At 36.3% G+C, this 19,668-nt stretch overlaps 1 protein-coding gene across 1 annotated transcript; it reads right to left on the bottom strand.

The window, feature by feature from the left end:
* Positions 1-4,357: 4,357 nt before the first annotated feature.
* On the bottom strand, positions 4,358-6,719 carry adra2a (adrenoceptor alpha 2A). The gene is made up of 2 exons (XM_030138753.1): positions 6,480-6,719; positions 4,358-6,333 (listed from the first exon to the last, which is right to left on the bottom strand). Exon 2 carries the CDS (start codon positions 6,124-6,126, stop codon positions 4,855-4,857), a length of 1,272 nt encoding a protein of 423 aa, XP_029994613.1. The 5' UTR covers positions 6,127-6,333; positions 6,480-6,719; the 3' UTR covers positions 4,358-4,854.
* Between the last annotated feature and the right edge of the window lie 12,949 nt (positions 6,720-19,668).

Raw genomic sequence — 19,668 nt, 5'->3', positions numbered from 1 at the left:
CCATGGGGAAATTGCAGTGTCAATAGCAGCAAAATACTAAACACAAAGTACAGAAAGACAGGCAGAAATATTCAAGAGTGAAAGTATAAAAGAGAATCTGTTATCTATAGATGAAAATCATATTTCAGCTCCAAAACTAAGCCCCTGTCACCTTGACTCTCAGATGTTTTTTTTTTTTTTTTTTCTTGCTGGGCACTAGAACACCAGAGCCTTTACCATCTCCTTTCTTCAGCCAGAGTGAATTACCTGGCAGGTCTAATAATCACGTCACATAGTGCTGTGTGGTCTTGGAGACGATGAGACATGATTGCTCTTGATCATAATGAGTTCCTGGAAAATAGATTTGTCTAGACAAATTATTTTCCAGGGAAATATCCGCTGCCCAGTGTTGTTTCACATCTCCAATCAGACCCAGAGGCCTGACAGCTAATCAGCCAGCTGTTAATGAGACTGAGATTTTATTTTAAACGATACATCTGAAGCACTTCCCTCTTCTCCCCCCCAAGTAAAGCTCCCTGCCAATGTAAGAGGCTTTGTTAGAAAACATGTTGCTACTTCAATAATATGTTCTCGGATGGTGTTAAGGATCATTTAGATGACAAATACAGGACTCATGTGAAACTGCAGTGCTGAGGACAGGCAAATAAAACTAAGGGGAAACAACAATGAGTCATCAGTAACACTGTGAATAATCATGTATATTGCTGCCACCTCGAATAGGCGGATGTCACAAGGGAAAAAAAAAGATGCAGGTTGTAGTATGTGGGTGCCAAACATTGAAACATTGAATTTCATCCTAACCTTTTAACCCGAGCCACCTACACGTGCATAACACAGACATAGACACACCTATCCTCCTACATCCACATATAAAAATACCCCCACACACACACACCTGCACAAGAGCCATTTGTGGGAGTCAAACTTTATCCTCCTCAGCAGCAAATGATTGTTTGTTCTGTGTGAAATCTGCGCCTGGTGACATTTTGTCCCTGTCGTTTTGAATAGTAGCTGCACTTAGCCACCATGCTTAGCCTTTTGGAGACGGATGTGCACTCTAACCTGATGATCCATGCCCCGATTCCCAAAGGCTAAGTGTGTGTGCGTGTGTGTGTGTGTTTATGTGTATGTGTGTGGAGTGGGGGTCTGCTGACTTCAACAGCTGGCTTCTTCCAATAGGCTGTCAGCGAGCACATCCGCCTAATGATATCACCGCTGAGGCTCAAGAAGGCAGACAGACTAAGAGGGGAAAGAGCACGTATCAGTAAAATGTCCACTCACAAACCCAGTACAATAGGAAAGGGAAAGTTCACATATTTCACATCAGTCATGTTCGGTCAGTCACTGTAATCACACCCTCTATCAGCACAGACATCACCTGCAAGAGACGAGGAGAAAAATCTGAAAAAAGATGTGTAAAAGATGTTCACTCAAAGCTGATGTAAGGTTTTGACTGTGATGATCTTAGAGATAAAATCCTTTTAAGTGTCAAATTCACACATTACACTGATATCTCTGTCTGCTTCAGCTCAGCGGAGGTGGAAGAAGTGTTCAGATCACAGTGAAATTACTCTCCATTCATATCTTAAAAGTTCGTTTTATTAGTCCAAGTTGTGCATTTAGATTCAAAGGGTTATCTACAAATTGTGATTGGTATGAATAATAAAAGCAGTCATAGTTCTTGTCAGTGTTTTACTATATAATGCAGTGGTTCCCAGCCTTTTTTGGCTTGTGACCCCACTTTAACATCACAAATTTCTAGCGAACCCACAACAGAGACGTTTTTTTGCTAAAATTAATTTGTTTTTGATCATGTAATAGTTTTCTATTCTATGTTGCACATAAACATTAATTTTAGACAACATTTAGTCTATATAATGTATATTATTATGGACAGAGGCAGAAAATCCAGGTGTAGATTACTGCACAAAGTGAGAATTTTATTTTCCTTGGTCAGGATATGTACAGTCAGTCCAGCTTGGATTTACAAGGCTGACAATTAATACTGAACAAACAATAAGTCAAACTATGAATTATGAAAGAGCTGCAGCATCTGAAACTGACCACAATGAATATTTGAAAGATAAACAGTACCACAGTGCTTCAGTTTCGGCTTCAGTTTGTCATGTCTTTTATGCATTGTGATTGTCTCTCTAAACTCACCATATATTTTTTTATTAGTAAGCTTTTATTTTTATCAATTTCTAGAAATTTCAGGCGACCCCATTTGAATCCCAGGTGACCCCATATGGGGTCCAGACCCCAAGGTTGAAAAACACTGAAATAATGTGTCCTGATTTACTTCAAAGCTGAATTAATGTTGCATTTTATTGCTGTATTTGTTTAAGGCTGAGCTCATTTGAATTACTTTAGAAACTGTTGGCAGTAAAATCTACACCAATGCATCATATTCTATAAGATCATAATATGTGTGTCCTGTGGGAACGTCTCTAAAAATTCAACTTTTCCTGATCTCAGAAAAACCAGGCTGTTTTCAGTTTTGTGGCAATGCATTTTCCAGCAAATCTAAGACGATTTTTTTTAACAAACAATTTAGTAAGAGAGGGAGGAGAATTTTTTCAACCCCTAAATGATCACTTCATCCTTCAGTTTATCACAGGCATGCAAAAATGTTTACATTTGGTGGTTTTCACTAAAGAGATAGGGAATGAGAACTGTAAAAGTGTATAATGTGCCTTTGAGGTGTAAATAAGTAGAAGCAAGAATGAGAATAAAATGGAAATACTCAACTACATTACCTCCATTTTGTATTTTAACAAAAAATTTAAGTAATAGTTACATTCCAGATCAGCAAGAAAACACTCTAGGGGATTTCTTAATGATTACATGATGTCAATATTTTGTTTTTCACAGACTGTGAATTTTGCCTGGCACCTTACTTTTGAACCTTTTGAAGACAAAGCAGTAGAGGAACAAGTAGTACATCTGTTAATGAACTGTAAATAAGGGCATGTGAGATTGTGAGATTGTGAACAGTATTTCTTAAAATTAGAGACAGCGTTTAAAAGCTTTAGACTCCTAAATCTCAATATATTTAGTATGTTGGGTAGTTTTGTGGAAATTGTCGCATTACCTCATGTCTTTATCCTTGTTTTATCCCTCTGTTATTGAATGTGGAGCACCAGCACGACTACAAACTTGTCTGTCCAGTGGGAACTCACCCCGTGTATTTATGTGTGCTGCAAATAAGCATGCAGATTCTCACACACACACACACGCTCCTTTTTTTTCTCACAGCCTCACACACTTACACATTTCGTAAACGTGCCGGAGCTCACTGCAACAGCTGAAAGCCAAAAAAACCACCCAGGGTCTGGACTAGGTACTGGATTCACTGTCAGAAGAGACTCCCAGTAGAACCATTTATCTTTCTGTGGATAAAATGCCTTCCATTTTGACTGTTAAAAGGAATCCGTTAACTTACTTGCACTCCACTGAGAACAGTTATATTCTCTGCATTCTCTGCACAGATGATACTTGCTCTTTTGTCAGACACAATGGAGGGAGAAGAATAAAAAGATACAGCGGGAAAGACAGAAAAAGAGAGAGAGAGACCAGTCAGTCAGGTTCTGGTTTGACAGGCTCCTGTCTTTACTTAATGACATACTTTGGTAACACAAAACAGCAAATGAACCGTTACCTCTCCACTTCCTGTGCCTCACATTACAACTGTATTCACAAGTCCGAGTTGATTCACAAGCCGAATCTGAAATTTAAAGCCTAAGCAGACACACTCTCGGGAGACGCAGATTAAAAATGTAATTTAATTTGGGGTATCTGACATGTCAGACAAAAGACCGCCATCTAATCACAAGCATGATTAATCCAAGGACCAAAGCATATTTATACATATTCCATTCAGGCTCATTAAAAGCTGAGCTCCTTGTTAATCTCCTGCAAAGGTCAAAATCAACAAACCAGTGGGATTTTTCTGTTTGAGCAGAGCTAAAGGGCTGAATCTGGACTCATGGGCATGTGCTGGTCCCAGAGCTTTCACACTTTTATGTAGATCCCAGCTAAAGGAGTTTTTCATGTTTATTTCGCTCTTTTAATATCATCTTCTGACAGCAAAGTCAGAGGGATGCGAGTTCTAAAACTGCCACTGCTGCTGAATGAATGTACTTTTCTTTCATGTGTGTCTGGTCCAGGTATTTATCACAATGAGGTAACATGAATCTGTTTCCAAAGTCACTTGTCTGGGCAAAATGTAGATCCCCGTACTGTAAACCTCACAAATTGTTTTAAGGTTCCAGTTTAGGTTAGGGTTGGATGCTGTTATGTTGAAATGCAACATGAGTCACAAACCTGATGCTCTCCCATCCTGTAAACCCTTGAGACCAGTTCAGGTAAATTGCTTTATTCGGTATAGAGCCTGCATTTACCCGCAGTTTTTCACCATCACTATCGTCATTTCATACAAAATGACACAATAAATCCATAAATCCATGACAACAAAACTGAGACAAATATTCAGACGTTTTGTAGAATGTACTGTCTTACATACAATATACAAACACATATAGACTTTACTTGCTGGATTTAAAAAAATAAAAATGGCATTTACAACATATGATAATGGCTTCTCTGTGGTGTTCTGCACTGTTCAGACCTTGCTCTGTGTGAACATGGTGGATATTGAAGCTGTGGGTGGTGGATGTTTCAGTAAAGAATGAGAAAATCTCTGGGCTGATCTTGCACGTACAGCTCCGTTCTGAGAGCTTTTCCAAGCAGGGAACATGTAGAGCAACCACAAGCCAGTGATCCATGCACAATAGTCAAGTTATTTACAATGTATGTACACTACCATTAAAAAAAAGTCTGTTGTGCAGTCTGTCATACATATCTTCTGGTGTCCCTCTTGCAAAGTATTTTTTTGAACGACCTCCTGAAGTCATTGTTAAAAATGGTGTAAATGATGGGGTTCAGTGCACTGTTGCAATAGCCAAACCAGAAGAAGAACTTGAACAGGTTTGGAGGGACGAAGCAGGACACGCACAGAGTCAACAACATGTACGTAAAGAAAAATGGAAACCAGCAGACGACGAACACCCCAATGACCACAGCCAGGACAAAGGTGAAACGTTTCTCCCGGTTCTGGCGGCCCTTCCAGCGGCTCCCCTTGGAGCTTTGTACTGGTTTTTGAACTTCATTGTCCCCAGGTTTGATTTGACATAGTTTGGTTTTCCCCGTAAATGTTTTCTTTTTGATGGAGCAGGGATTGTTCACTTTGTGGTCAGAGGAGGACGAATCCTCAATGTCCACCCCATTGACTTCATCTTTCTCCTCATCAGCTCCTCTTTCTCTTCCCACTCCCTCTTTTAGCTCAATGTCCCGCTCACCGTTGAGCTTTTCATGGCAATGGCGATCCTCACCCTCCCCTGCACCCAGGCCATTCGCCCTCTGGTTAGCAACAGCGGCGGCTGCTGTCTGAGGCCTCTCCACCCTCTTCCTGTCCCCAGTTGGTGCCCGTGTCCTCTTCTTGGCGATCTGATAGATCCGCACGTAGACCAGGACCATGATGATGCAAGGAAGGAAGAAGGAGCCGATGCAGGAGGAGATGACGTACCACTTATCATTATTTATTGTGCACACCGGTGACTCCTCATTGTTTTCCTTCTTCATGGTGATAAGAGGTGGGAATGAGATAACCGCTGCAATCACCCACACAATGAAGATGATGCACTTGATACGTCGGGGCGTCCTCTTCAGATTGTACTCAATGGCCTGTGTGATGGACCAGTAGCGGTCTAAGCTGATGGCACAGAGGTGGGCAATGGAGGCAGTGCAGAAAAGAACATCAAGTGCAAGGTATATCTCACACCAGACCTCACCAAAGTACCAGTATCCCATGAGCTCATTGGCCAAAGAGAACGGCATCACCAGAGTAGCCACCAAAATGTCTGCTGATGCCAAAGACACCAAAAATAAGTTCTGTGGAGCCCTCAGGGCCCGGCTTGTAAACACAGCTATGACCACCAGCACGTTGCCAAACACTGTCAACAGGATCATGATCCCCACCAGGATGGTGAGCAGCAGGGACGTCTGGAGGCTATAAGAAGCCAACGTAGACCTAAGAGTTTGGTTGGTGTCGTTGTCAAACCCCATTGTAGCAGATTGGAACACCTCCTATGAGTTCAGCTGAGGTTATAAAATAATACCATCCACCAGCAAGGAATGAGCTAGTAGCTCATAGCAGGGCTGAGAAATGAAGGAAGTGAATGACTCTTCTGAGGCTTTCCTGGATTTTTCTCTTTCATTGTGTACAAGCTGCTCCAGGAGACGCTCTTAGTATTTCTAAGACTGTCAGTTCATCTGAAAACATGAGGCAACACAAGAAAGAAATCAGATCTTTGAAAATCTTGTGTCTTTCATTTAAACATGTTATATGTTAAATGAACTCAAATATGAACCCATCCCTATGCTTGAATAAGAAAGACACAAGTGCGGAATAATCTTACCTAAAAGGTGACACAGCTCTCCAGAGTCAGAGGCGCGTTGAAAAAACTCTCAGTGCGGAACTTCTTGAAGCAGATCAGTATGAAGCACAGGAGATCCATGAAGCGTGAATTCTTCGCTCCGTTTCTTCCGTCTCTCCTCGCAGAATGATCCGTGTGCCGCATCCAGTGGTGCTCAGTATTGGACTAATAGAGCGCTAATCCTGTTATCCAGGGCGCTGCCGTGCGGCTGTCTGCGTGAGGAGGCTCCCTCCTCAGTGTTAACCAGAACGCCACTCCCTCTCTTTATAACCCGCACACTGTAAAAGGTGGTCCACTCCACGGGTCACTCTATTCCCGACACGCGCACACACACGCACGCGCGCACACACGCACACACGCACACACACACACACACACGCACACACACTAACCACCCGCTGACCCCCTCCAGAACAAACCCGTGAGTCAATTATTAGAAGTCAGGTTACAAAACATTACATTCACACAGTGGACACGGAGAACACTGAGTAAAAAGTTGCTGAGACGATTAAAAATGTCTTTTTTTTTTAATATTGTTATTTCACCATTAAATGAACAGCCCAAGTCATCGATAAACGATAATATACAGTTGTCAGCCTGTGTGTGCTGTGACCAATTTTATTATTGCATGTATGAATTAAATGATAAGATGATAAGCCCCTTATCCTGAACAGTAAATACAAAAACAACTCAGTGTGCTGGAGTTTACTTGAGCTGCTTGTGTTTACTCCCCTTCATTTAATAATGTTAAAGGTGAATCACATATGCATGACTTGCATTGGCAACTTTACAAACCCATTTCTTGCAGTGCAGCAGATAAACCCCTGTTGCTTAGCAGTGCTGTTTAGACACACACCACGTGGATATCACCAGAAATGTGTTTTATTACCATTTCCAGACATTATTTCTTTAACCGCGTTTTTCACTCTATGTGTAACACAAGGGGGTTAGTAGACAACGTAAGGGGCAGACCTCAGACTGGCTCACGGGGCTTTAATTTCTTCCCAAAGGAAACATCTGACAAGGTGTATTTGTAGCTCCAGAGAGTAATGACACAAGCAGGTACAGGCTGTGTTCCTCAAAGTAGATTGTGATCTTTGGAGGTCTTCCAGGTCACACAGCCTGATGTAAGAGAGGCTCAGTGTCAACACTTTTTTCTGTTTTTGTTTTGTTTTGTTTTGTTTTGTTTACTGCTGACCATACAGATTTTGTGATCACAGAATTTATTTATACATATCAAATGGAATGCTACACCTGCTTCATTCATATGCAAACAAGTATAGGTGTCTGTCATAAGGTTCATCTAGTAAAATTAGTGTTATAGCTGACTTAGTGATTGAAGTCAACTATACCACAGCAAATATTTAACCTCATATTAAATATCTGCTTCATTATTTGTCCAAGGCAGCCAGGAGTTGTCATGTGACAATTATTCATGTCCAGTTGTTTACTTATGTGTATTAGACATAAAACATGTGATACATTAGAGTAGTGACAGTCTGGTTTCGACCAGCTCTAAAGTGTCATGAGATAACTTTTGTTATGATTTGGTGCTATATTAATAAAATTTGGTGGTGAAGTGGATAGCACTCACAGCAAGAAGGTCCTGGGTTCAATTCCAACACCAGTCGATGGGGGTGGGACCTTTCTGTGTGGAGTTTACATGTTCTCCCCATGTCTGCGTGGGTTCTCTTCGGGTACTCAGGCTTCCTCCCACCATCCAAAAACATGCACTGATAGGTTAACTGGTTAATCTAAATTGCCCATAGGAGTGAATGTGAGAGTGACTGTTTGTATATGTTCAGCCCTGTGATGAACTGGTGACATGTCCAGGGTGTACCCCACCTTCACCCATAAATAGCTGGGATAGGCACCAGCGACCCTAGTGAGGACAAAGCAGGTTCAGATAATGAATGAATAAATGAATAAAATTTGATTTGACATGATACACATCAGTATCACTTTTTCCATTCTTGATAACCTGAAGAAAACGGAACACTACGTAAAGTTACCAAGATGTTTTCACAGTTAGTAGTTCATTCAAATCTATAAATCACAAAGTAATAAATGTTTCAAGTTGTAAATTACTTAAAACAAAACTAATAACTCTGCAAAACCTGCAACAGAAGAAATTAAAATATCCCCTAATGTCTCATTGATTTATCCACAGATGGCTGCTTTCATCAAATTAAACAAAATATATTTCGTCATCCATCAGGGAATCTGTCTTTTCCCAGACTCTTACTGGGATCCCATGCATCTTACCGCAAAAGTTATGAATCATAGTTACACAATTTGATAAAATGTTTGTGTTTCACTCTATGGTAAATTTAAATTCACTCTGGGAAAAGTGTGTGAAGGAGGAAATTCCTGGGGAACTGTGGGAGTAAGGAAAAGTGCAGTCCTCCTCACCAGTCTGTACTGGACATGCTCACATCCACTTTATGATTCAGTACATTTCACAGCGAGTGAATGTCAGCCCATGTCAGATATTTGATCACGATGTCGACTACATGTTACCAGTGCCATGTGAAACCTGTGGACATCTTTACACTAATATTTAAAGGTGACTCAGTGGAGTGAGTGCAGGTGTCTGCTAAGATTCTCAGGACTGTAGCCAGAGATCAAGGGTGCACTTCATTCATTTCATTTATTTGTTTGTTTCGAGCAGAAGAAAAAAACAAAACACTTTTATGTGTACAAAGAACTAATATCAGAGCAAATACATTAATCAATAGAGGTGATCAAGACAATATAGAAATTGTCATGTACACCAGTAACAGTACACTAGTAGATCTTTGAAACTGTAGTTTGATAAACATACCGCTTATTAAAACATAATAAAGTTATGGCACATATAGGCTGAAGATGCAAGCTGTCAGCCCCATGGTCCTGTTCTTATTGGTTGTTTTTAATCGTATAGCTTTTTTATGTTTTAATCTATTCTTGTTTATTCTTTTGTTCAGGTTTTATCTATTCTTCTGTATTTTTATTTTATTTTTACAGTTGTTCTATGCCTTTTAATCTATTCTTGTATTTTACTCTGTTATTTTGGTTTTTATTTATTCTTCTGTACAGCACTTTGGTCCACTGTGGTTGTTTTAAAGTGCTTTACAAATAAAGTTGGATTGGATGGCTACTTCTGTCTCTTACCATTTTAACACTGTTTTATTTACCTGTGATTTTATATTCACTAGTTGGCAAAATATAATAATTCATTTATAGAACATGTCTCTTGGATAATCCACCGACAGAGAGTTTACAGAAAAAAGAAATGCTTTTCTACTGCAGCACTAATGTGAACAATAAAAACAATTGATCGTTTTCCCATGATTCATAACAAATGGATGTTTAACAGATTATATTTAGCAGCATTTTCTTTTCATGCCTATTTTTTTTAACAATGTCAAGCTATTCACAACAAGACCGATCCATACACACTTTGGAGAAGAGTGGACACGAGGAGAAATGAATGTTATGGCCATTATTGTAACAGATCAAAAACATGCATATAAATGAACTGAACAGGCTCTTTTTCTTGGTGAAAACATTGTGAACTGCTTGAAATGCTATTTTTTGGGGTGACACAAACAAGATGTTTCTGTGACAGCCCGTTGTTTGGTAATGGAATAATACTGCACATAATGATTCATCTACAAAGTGAGAGAGGAAAATTGTTGAAATTCAGTTCATTTAGGTAAAAAAAAATGTTTTTGCTGCCTTGGTGTCCTTTAGATATTCAATAAGCTGCTGAAGTGTTATGCATAGTCTAGTCTCTATAAAGTGTTTTTTTTTTTATCCTAAAACAACCAAAATAATATATAACATGAAATAACAAACATATAAAGTATACTAAAAACTTTCTCTGATCTTTTCAGTCTGTCACCTTAGCATCCGTACGAAGAGTAGAAATACAAGAGGTGTAACCTTTTGACCACAGTTTCAATCCAACATGGCAGATGTGTAAGTCTGCAAGTACACTGATGGGTTATTAAGCTTAAAATTCAAATTAGCACACCGTTCGCAGGACTATAAGTTGTTTTTCATAATAAAAAAGTGGAAAGACACATTTGAGGAAAAAGACGATATCGTGCTTGTTTCTGGGAACAGATTTCAGTCCAAAATAGTGGAAAAATACCTCTATTCCTCCTGAACAACATATAAAAGTCTGCTCTCATCAGATTTTTTTTTCTTTTCTTTTTTTTTCTTTTGAACAAATCTTTTTCAATTAAATATTCCACTGATTAGCTGTGGCGGATGTCTGCGCTCTCCGAGTGCTTCTAGTTTTAACCTTTCTTTCACAGATTACAGTTAACAAAGAGCAAACATACAATCGATAAGGCCACAAGAACTTACAACAATCTTAATATACAAACGAACAAAAACCAACAAATACATGCTAAGGGATTCTTGAACATTAGTTCTCTTTAAAAAGTTCTTCATATAGTTTGACAGTTTTATCACATTTGGGGAAGTTTATGAGCTTAACCCATAAAGACACAGTGTTACTTTTGTGGCAGCTCCTACATTATTTTTTCTCTCTATTTAACCTCTCTTAAATGATTTATCACCATTAATTATTATATTATCCTCTGTTTTTTGCACATTATAAATGAAAATCAAGTATTTTCCTATATTTAATTCACTGAACATGTAGATGTTCATTAAAACTCAGAGTTCAAAGTTCAGGGTTATTATATCAAAAACAGAGAAAGATGAAGAAAAAGTGACTTTTTCAGAAAAAAATATACAATTCACTGAACATAAACCCAGTGTCTCCATCCACTGTCACTGATCCAACTCCATGGGTTTTACTGGTGAATCAATGTTGTTGAAGATGACAGTGTTTCCACGGTAACTACGGAGCCTCTGCACGTCCAAATGGGTCATATCTGATGAGCATGAAAAGATGACAAACTGCCTTTTACACCTGTTATTTACATGAATTAATAGGATTAGTGGATCAAGAGGTATTAAACAGTTTAGATCAGTAGATGGTTTTGGTCGATGGTGGATGTTTGGGTCTCTATAGGTTAATATTGCATATGTAATGTTCAAATTTAGGAGTCTGTGTAAACTGTGGGCCATTTTCATCACTTTACATCGATGGATATGGAATTTACCAAACAATATTACTAAATTAACAATGGACTTAATGCTGCTCTCTTGGTGCATAAAACATCTAATGACAGACTTATAATCAATTACAGTGGGGTGTTCTTTAACCCCTAAAGACCCAAACATCTATCACTGACCAAAAGCATCTACTGATCTAGACTGTTTAATACCTGTTGATCCACTAATCCTATCAATACATGTAAATAATTGGTGTAAAATACAGTTTGTCATCTTTTCGTGGTCATCAGATATGAGCCATTTGGACATTCAGAGGCTCCGTAGTTACCGTGGAAACACCGTCATCTTCTACAACATTGATTCACCAGTAAAATCCATGGAGTTGGATCAATGACGGTGGATGGAAATGCTTGGTTTAAGTTCAATGAATGATAGATTTTACTGAAAAAGTCAATTTTTCTGCAGTTTTTTCTGATTTTGATATAATTATCCTCATCTTTAATCTGCGTTTTTATGAACATCTTCATGATCAGTGAATTAAACACAAAAAGTACCTGATTTGTACTGATAAAATGCAAAATACAGAGGATAATATTATAATAAATGGTGATAAATCTCTTAAGAAAGGTTAAATATGGAGAAAATTTCATTTGAGAACTGACACAATAGTAGTGCTGGATCTTTATGGGTTAAGGCCTTTTTTTTTTCAACTTTATTTAAATATCAATTTACAAACTGTCAAACGTTTAACATATAACACAATACATACAAGAAAATACAGATATAAAAATGAAATACAAACATAAAATCAATATATGCACGAAATACATTTTCAATAATTCATATGCAAATAAATAAATAAGTAAATAAATAATAAATAATTTCTCACCTAAAATTTCATTAAATGTCAGAGGAAACATAAAATAATTTATCATAACTAACAAGCAATGTCCTTTTTTTTTTTTTTTTTCATTGACAAGGGTTAATGATTTATGAAGTGAATTAAATTCAATCTTCAAAAAATGAGGAAAGGTTGGCTTGGAGGCTGAAAATTTTTGTCTATGAATAAAATATTTACCCAATAAAATAAAAAATTAAAAAAAAAAAAAATTGGAGACATTCGTCCTTATTTTCATAATAACATATAACATCTTTCAGGGAAAAACAGCATGACATGTTAACTTGGGTTAACTTTTTTTTTTCTTAATATTTATTTGAACAATTAACATTGAACAGTAAATATACATAATAGTATACAACAACAAGGGTAGAAAGTTCCATAATTCACAAAATCTTTTACATTGTATAGAGAAATATATATAAGTAAAAACATTAGGAAAGAAAAAAATAACTAACTAACTAACTAACTAGCTAACTAAATAAATAAATAAATAAAAATAAATAAAGATAAGTAATAAGAATAAAAAATTGCTCAAGGAAAAAATAGAAATTATACAAATTGAATAAGATTATACATTTGACGTATTTTTTTTGTTTTATTTGCTTTAGAATTTATACTGTTTCTCAAATTTCTACGTAATTGGAAAAAAGGGCTTTGAAAACAGTGACGTTTGGACGTTGATGTGCAGATTTGGAGCAATGAATGTGAAATTTGGCAAAAATAATCAAAAGGTCGATAATATATCTTTTTTCTGGAGTTATTTTATCAATGTGTGATTGGCCAAATAAAATGTGTTGAGAGTTCAATTTACACGAAGAGTCAATTTTTGTGTTTATAAAATTATTTAAATCAATCCAAAATATATGTGTGTAGGTGCAATCCCAAAATAAATGACATATTGTTTCCTCTGCGTTGCTGCAAAAAGAACAAAGAGTATCAATATTTCTTTTATATTTAATCATATAGGTCTTCACCGGATAACATCTATGGATCAATTTAAAAGTAACTTCTCGTACCTTATTAGTAATCATAAATTTCTTTGACAGGATCCAAGTGTTTTTCCAGTCTATGTCATAGTAAATATTATTCCAATAAAAAACAGCTGCAGGTTTGGAAACAATATCTCTTTGAATAATTTCTCTAATACATTGGTTAGTGGCTTTATCACTCAATAAAGGACAGATATTACTAATATATATGTTAACAGGATTTAGTCCTGGGATAATACAACTTTTACCTTTAGGAGCAGACATCAGTAACCTTCTAACTCCATCTGGTATTGTATCAAAAACTATGGCATATTCTTTTGGAGTGACAGGGAAATCATAAATAAACAAAAACTCTTCGTAAGAAAAAAAAAAAAAAAGACCATTATCATTAACCCTTTCATGCACAAATTATGAGAACCGTAGTCGTGATTTTTTTTCCTGAGTGTTTTCACTCCTCTCTAGGCCTGAAAAAACAGTGCAATTGAATTTTTTAATAAACCTGTTTTTATGAAGGTAGATTTGTCTCTTTATTGCTTTAACTAAAAAAAAAAAAAAAAAAAAAAAAAAAAAATCAATTAAAAAAAGTGTTTGAATGGAAAAAAAAAAATATATATGACCCAAAAAACTGCATTTGAACACTTTTTTTCTTTGAAGTGATTTTTGTTTAAATTGAATTTTTATTTTTATTTATTTATTTATTTATTTTTTTGTTAAAGCAATAGATAAACAAATCTACCTTCATAATTTTTTGTGGAGTTCCGAAAATATCCACTCCGCTGGACACCATGTGTTTAATTTTTGAAGGAAGGAATGCAATATCAGAAAGTGATAAACTGTGTGAAAACTATAAAATCAAAACATTTTTAATGCAGCTAATCTGATGTTTCCTCACATTTTATCATATTCTCAATTTTTTTTAGCAATTGATTTACACTCAAACATGTCACTGCAGATCAGGTTTGTCAAGTAATGCAAAGTTATAGTAATGGTATGAATGTCAGTGTATTATGGGATGGTGCATAAGCGTCCACTGTGTTGGCTGATATGGAAATAAAACAACAAAACCCATGAATATATTAGAGAACAGATGTAGAATAGCTGTCCACTGGAGTGATCACTATGCATGAAAGGGTTAGGCAATTGACTAACGAGTAAACTTGGGTTAACGTTTTTTTTTTTTTTTTTTTTTTTTCTGGGGATTAGTTCAATTTTTTTTTTTTTTAACTTTATTTAAATATCAATATACAAACTGTCAAACATTTAGTATATAACACAATACATACAAGAGAATACATATATATAAACAAAAAACAATCATAAAATCAATATGTGCATGAAATACATTTTCAAGAATTCATATACAAAAAATAAATAATAAATAAATAAATACATACATACATACCTACATACATAAATAATTCCTCACCTAAAATTTCATCAACTGTCAGAGGAAACATTAAATAACTTATCATAACTATCAAGGAATGTCTTTTTTTTAATTATTATTATTAACAAGGGTTAATGATTTGTGAAGTGAATTAAATTCAATTAAAAAATGAGGAAAGGTTGGTTTGGAGGCTGAAAATTTTTGTTTATGAATAAAATATTTACCCAATAAAATAAAAAAAATTAACTACATTTTGGAGACATTTGTCCTTATTTTCATAATAACATATAACATCTTTCAGAGAAAAACAGTATGACATGTTAACTTGGGTGAAGATATGAGAACAAAGGTCAGACCAAAATTGCTTTGTGATATTACATTCAAAAAACAAATGGTTTAAAGTTTCATCAGCATGTCCACAAAAAAACACAGGAGTTATCCACATCCTTGAATTTTGAAATGAAAGAGTTACTTGGGTTAACTTTTACCATGACCGTATGGAGGCGCGGTGACGTCACAAACACCTGTTGCCGAGGGAACCCAGTGTGACGTGTAAACAAAACGGGGTGGATTATAAACATAAATGTGCAGTTTTATAAAACACTATGAGCTGTTTTCTCCACAGGTGCTCGTTTGTCTGTCTGAAACTGGGTCTGAGTGAAAGTGTCCATCAGACAGTCACATGCAGACCCGGATCCTGCTGGTCCAGTCTGTCCGGGTTGGAGGCCGCTCACACCGGACTGGAGTGTTTTGGGTACAGCGGTGAGATGCATGAGGGCGCAAACAAAGCGCAAGGATACAGTGACACCTGTCGTCTCCTCCAAGAGGTTCACGGATCAGTCTGAAGAGAGACGACATGAACAGGGAAAATACAGAGGACTGAAGGGGGGGGGGGGGGGGGGGGGGGGGTTCGGACCTGAGGGTTCTGCAGGATGGTGCATGATGACAGATCCTGCAGAGGGGCAAGTCTGCAGGATCTGTGCAGAATCAGAGAAAAAAAAAAAAAAAAAAGAAAGAAAAAATTACCCATCACCCTTCACGGTTCGGTAAAATATCATTGATTTGTGTGATTGGATGACTCACAAATAGCAGACAGCTGAACATTTATCCTTTGTGATCATGCCAGACCAGGTTTACTGGAGGGAATGTTTATCCTCAGCTGAGACTGTACAACACCAGCAGGGGGCGGTGTTGCTTTGGAGCAGATCAGTCCACAGACCATGTGTAACCCTTTCATGCATGAATTTTGAGAAACTTAATCAAGATTTATTTTCCTGAGTGTTTTTATTCCTCTTTAGGCATGAAAAAAAAACATAGCGACTGAATTTTTTTATGAACCTATTTTTCATGGAATTGCACAAATATCTACTCAGCTGGACACCATGAGTTTGATTTTTGAAGCAAAGAAACATGTATTTACTGATATATTGTGTGAAAACTATGAGATACATTTTTTTTTATTGCTGCTAATCTGATGTTTTGTCACATTTTAACATACTCTAATATTAGTTATTACTCACTTTATGGAGATGATATGCAAAAAAAAAAAAAAACTTGTTTAAAAAAAAAACAACAACTGTTAATTGCAGTCTCATATCAATGACAAGGAATTGATTTACACTCAAACATGTTACTGCGGAGGAAGTTTATCAAGAACAGCAAAGGTACAGCAATGCTATGAATGTCAGTGTAGGGGATGATGCATAACTGTACACTGTGTTGGCAGATAAGGAACTAAAACAATAAAATCCATGAATATACAAGAGAACAGCTGTAGAATAAATGTCCACTGTAGTGACAACTATGCATGAAAGAGTTAAGTACATAGAAGAAAATAATACACACATATATGGAAAATCCATTGCACTTCTTTAATAACTCAGGGGAATAGATGTTAAACACTCCGATTTTAATGGCTTAAAGTAAAACAGTATGAAACCACATGTGATTTTGTGCAGAAATGAACCTTTTCATGCATGAATTATGAGAACCTTCATCAAGATTTTTTTTTTTTCCTTGAGTGTTTTTATTCCTCTTTAGGCATTTTTTTATGAAGCAATTTTCCATAGAGTTTCAAAAACGTCCACTAAACAACACACCAAAGAAAGCAAAGAAAATAAGTATTTACTGATATACTGTGTGAAAACTATGAAAAAAGAACATTTTATTGCTGTTAATCTGATGTTTTCTCACATTTTAACAAACTCTAATACAAGGTATTACTCTTATGGAGATAATACACTTCACGGAGATAATACGCAAAAAAAAAAAAAAAAAAAATCTTTCTGTTGTTAATTACATTCTAATAACGGTAACAAGCAATTGACTTACACTCAAACATGTTTGATCAGGTTTATCAAGAACAGCAAAGTTCCAGTAATGTTATCAATTGTAGTGTATGGGATGATGTATGTGTTGGCAGATATGAAACTAAAACAAAGTTCATGAATATACAAGAGATCAGCTGTAGAATAATTGTCCACTCTAGAGACCACTATGCATGAAAGGGTTAAATATATCAACTCCTCAGTATACCGTATGATGTTCTTAATTGTTACTAAGAAAATTGTTTTTGCTGCCTTGTCCTTTATTAGATTTGCACAAAGATTTTATATGTCTTTCATTAGATTTTTTTACTTTACATTCACAATAAAAAATATAATGTTGACGTCTCACTTCATTACACAGCATGGAATTAGTTTTAAAGCGATATAAGACACAAAGAACAGGAGACCAAGCCAGGAGTGGCAGCAAAATGATCTGCAGCCACAAACTGCTCTTACACAAACACAGTCACATTCTGCACATGTGTAGTTCTATGATGTTGATCAAGTACCAGCTATATGACTGATATATATATATATATATATATGTTTGTTTTTTACAGCAAATATGGAAAGAGCTTCCTTCATATTCACATTCCATCAAATTTATTTTAGATTTTGGCAATAATCTGTGTTTGGTGTTTATCAAAGTAGGTACAGTATGTCTGTTTTTTTACTTTAACACTTGGGGTTCTGTTCTTAAATATATATATATATATATATATATATATATATATATATATATATATATATATATAGTATATGTGTGTGTGTGTGTGTATGTGTGTGTGTGTGTGTGTGTGTGTGAGACAAGGACTTTTACAGTGTGTATAAATCTAAAAATGAGAGGTAACATCTTGGTTCAAGTTGCTGCAAAGAATTTCCTAGTTTGAATGTAAATTGAAGTATGCTCACAGCACAGTCCCTTGTCTGTTCTCAGATCTCTGCACTGTCTTCCTGTTACTTAGAACAGACTTTCAAACATCACTGCTTGTGTATTAGTCTCTTCATTTTTAGCACCACAGTCCATCTCTGATATGCTGGTGCCATACGAACCATCTCACGGAAAGGCCTTCTGCTCGTGCCCAAAGTGAGGACTAAATAAGGAGAAGCAGTGTATCAGTTTCATGCCGCAAAAAACTGGAATATTCTCTGCGACATTAGTCAAACCCCATCTCTGTTGATGTTTAAGTCCAAGATCAAAACGTGTCTTTTTATCTCTGCATATACCAACTGAAATGGTTTTATCTTCACTCTTCTCTTAACTATTTTAATCTTGTAATATTCTATACTTTACTGTTTTCAATTATTACTCTTGTCTATGTATTTATAACTTGTCTTTTATTTTTGTGAAGCACTTTGAATTACCACATATATGATCTGGGCTGTGCAAATAAACTTGTATTGAGTTCTGTTTCTGTTGCTTGAAGTTGCCCTGCAAAAATATACACATGCTTCATGTGATAAATTAGTGAATATTTATCAGTTTATTACAGTTAAAAAGATGTATTTACATACAGAACATCACCAAACATGGTAATTTTCACCCATTTTGCAAAGTAGCACTCTGCAACTACTTGTTTTCAGGATAACTGTCTTACAATAGGGCGGCATTGATTAAGTTTGTCATTTACAACCAAGCACACAAATCTGCATTTTTTCCTCTTTATCCATTTGACCAGTAACACTTAGTAAAGGCATATATCCAAAATAAAACAACATAGGGATGCCAAGTAAAACAAACTGCTGCTGAATTCCAAATCCAAGTCCCTGCTCCAACGCACAGCTTTGTATGTACACAGGTATAAACGCCTCCGACTGGATCTTGGTCACTGTTTAGCAATAAAGACTCGCATAGAGGTAGTCATGTCTGCATCTGCTCATCCAGTCACGAGACAACTGACCCAAAAAAACTCAGCTTTCAACATCTATTAAACCCATGGACCCAGATCCCTTTGCTGGCGCTAAAAAAAAAATAAAATAAAAAATGATTATCTGTCATTGTTGATTAAATCAAACTGTCATAAAGGTTTTGCTTGGTACACATAAGGCAGTTAAGTAAATGTATGGAGATACTACAGAGGGATGTGTGACTGGCTGGGGATTCTGGTGGGTGGTACTCAGGTGGGTGTGGAGTGGGAGAGGTGGCTGCTGCACAGAAAAAGGGCTAATCCACCACAAGTGACTTGGTTTAACTGCAGAAAAGTTGACATTTATGAAGCTCTGTGATCCTACAAGATCCAAATCAACTGTTAAAAAAAAAAAGTCTTTTTCTAAAAATCAAGAATTAATTGTGTTTAGAATGAAGACTCTTGTGGTAGAAATATATGTCTGAGTTTCAGTTCATTCTTTATATCACACTACTTAAGCTGATCATGTGACACCATTTTCCCTGATCTTGTCCCAAAAATGTGACTCAATATCAAAAACAACAACAAATCAATATCATTGGGAAAAAAAAACTCTGCCTTTATAGAATAACAATACAAGTCAG

Source organism: Sphaeramia orbicularis, chromosome 1 (genome assembly GCF_902148855.1).
Source record: "Sphaeramia orbicularis chromosome 1, fSphaOr1.1, whole genome shotgun sequence".
Classification (NCBI taxonomy): domain Eukaryota; kingdom Metazoa; phylum Chordata; class Actinopteri; order Kurtiformes; family Apogonidae; genus Sphaeramia; species Sphaeramia orbicularis.
Note: the sequence above shows the minus strand (reverse complement) of the source record. Positions and strands in the feature narration are given on the sequence as shown.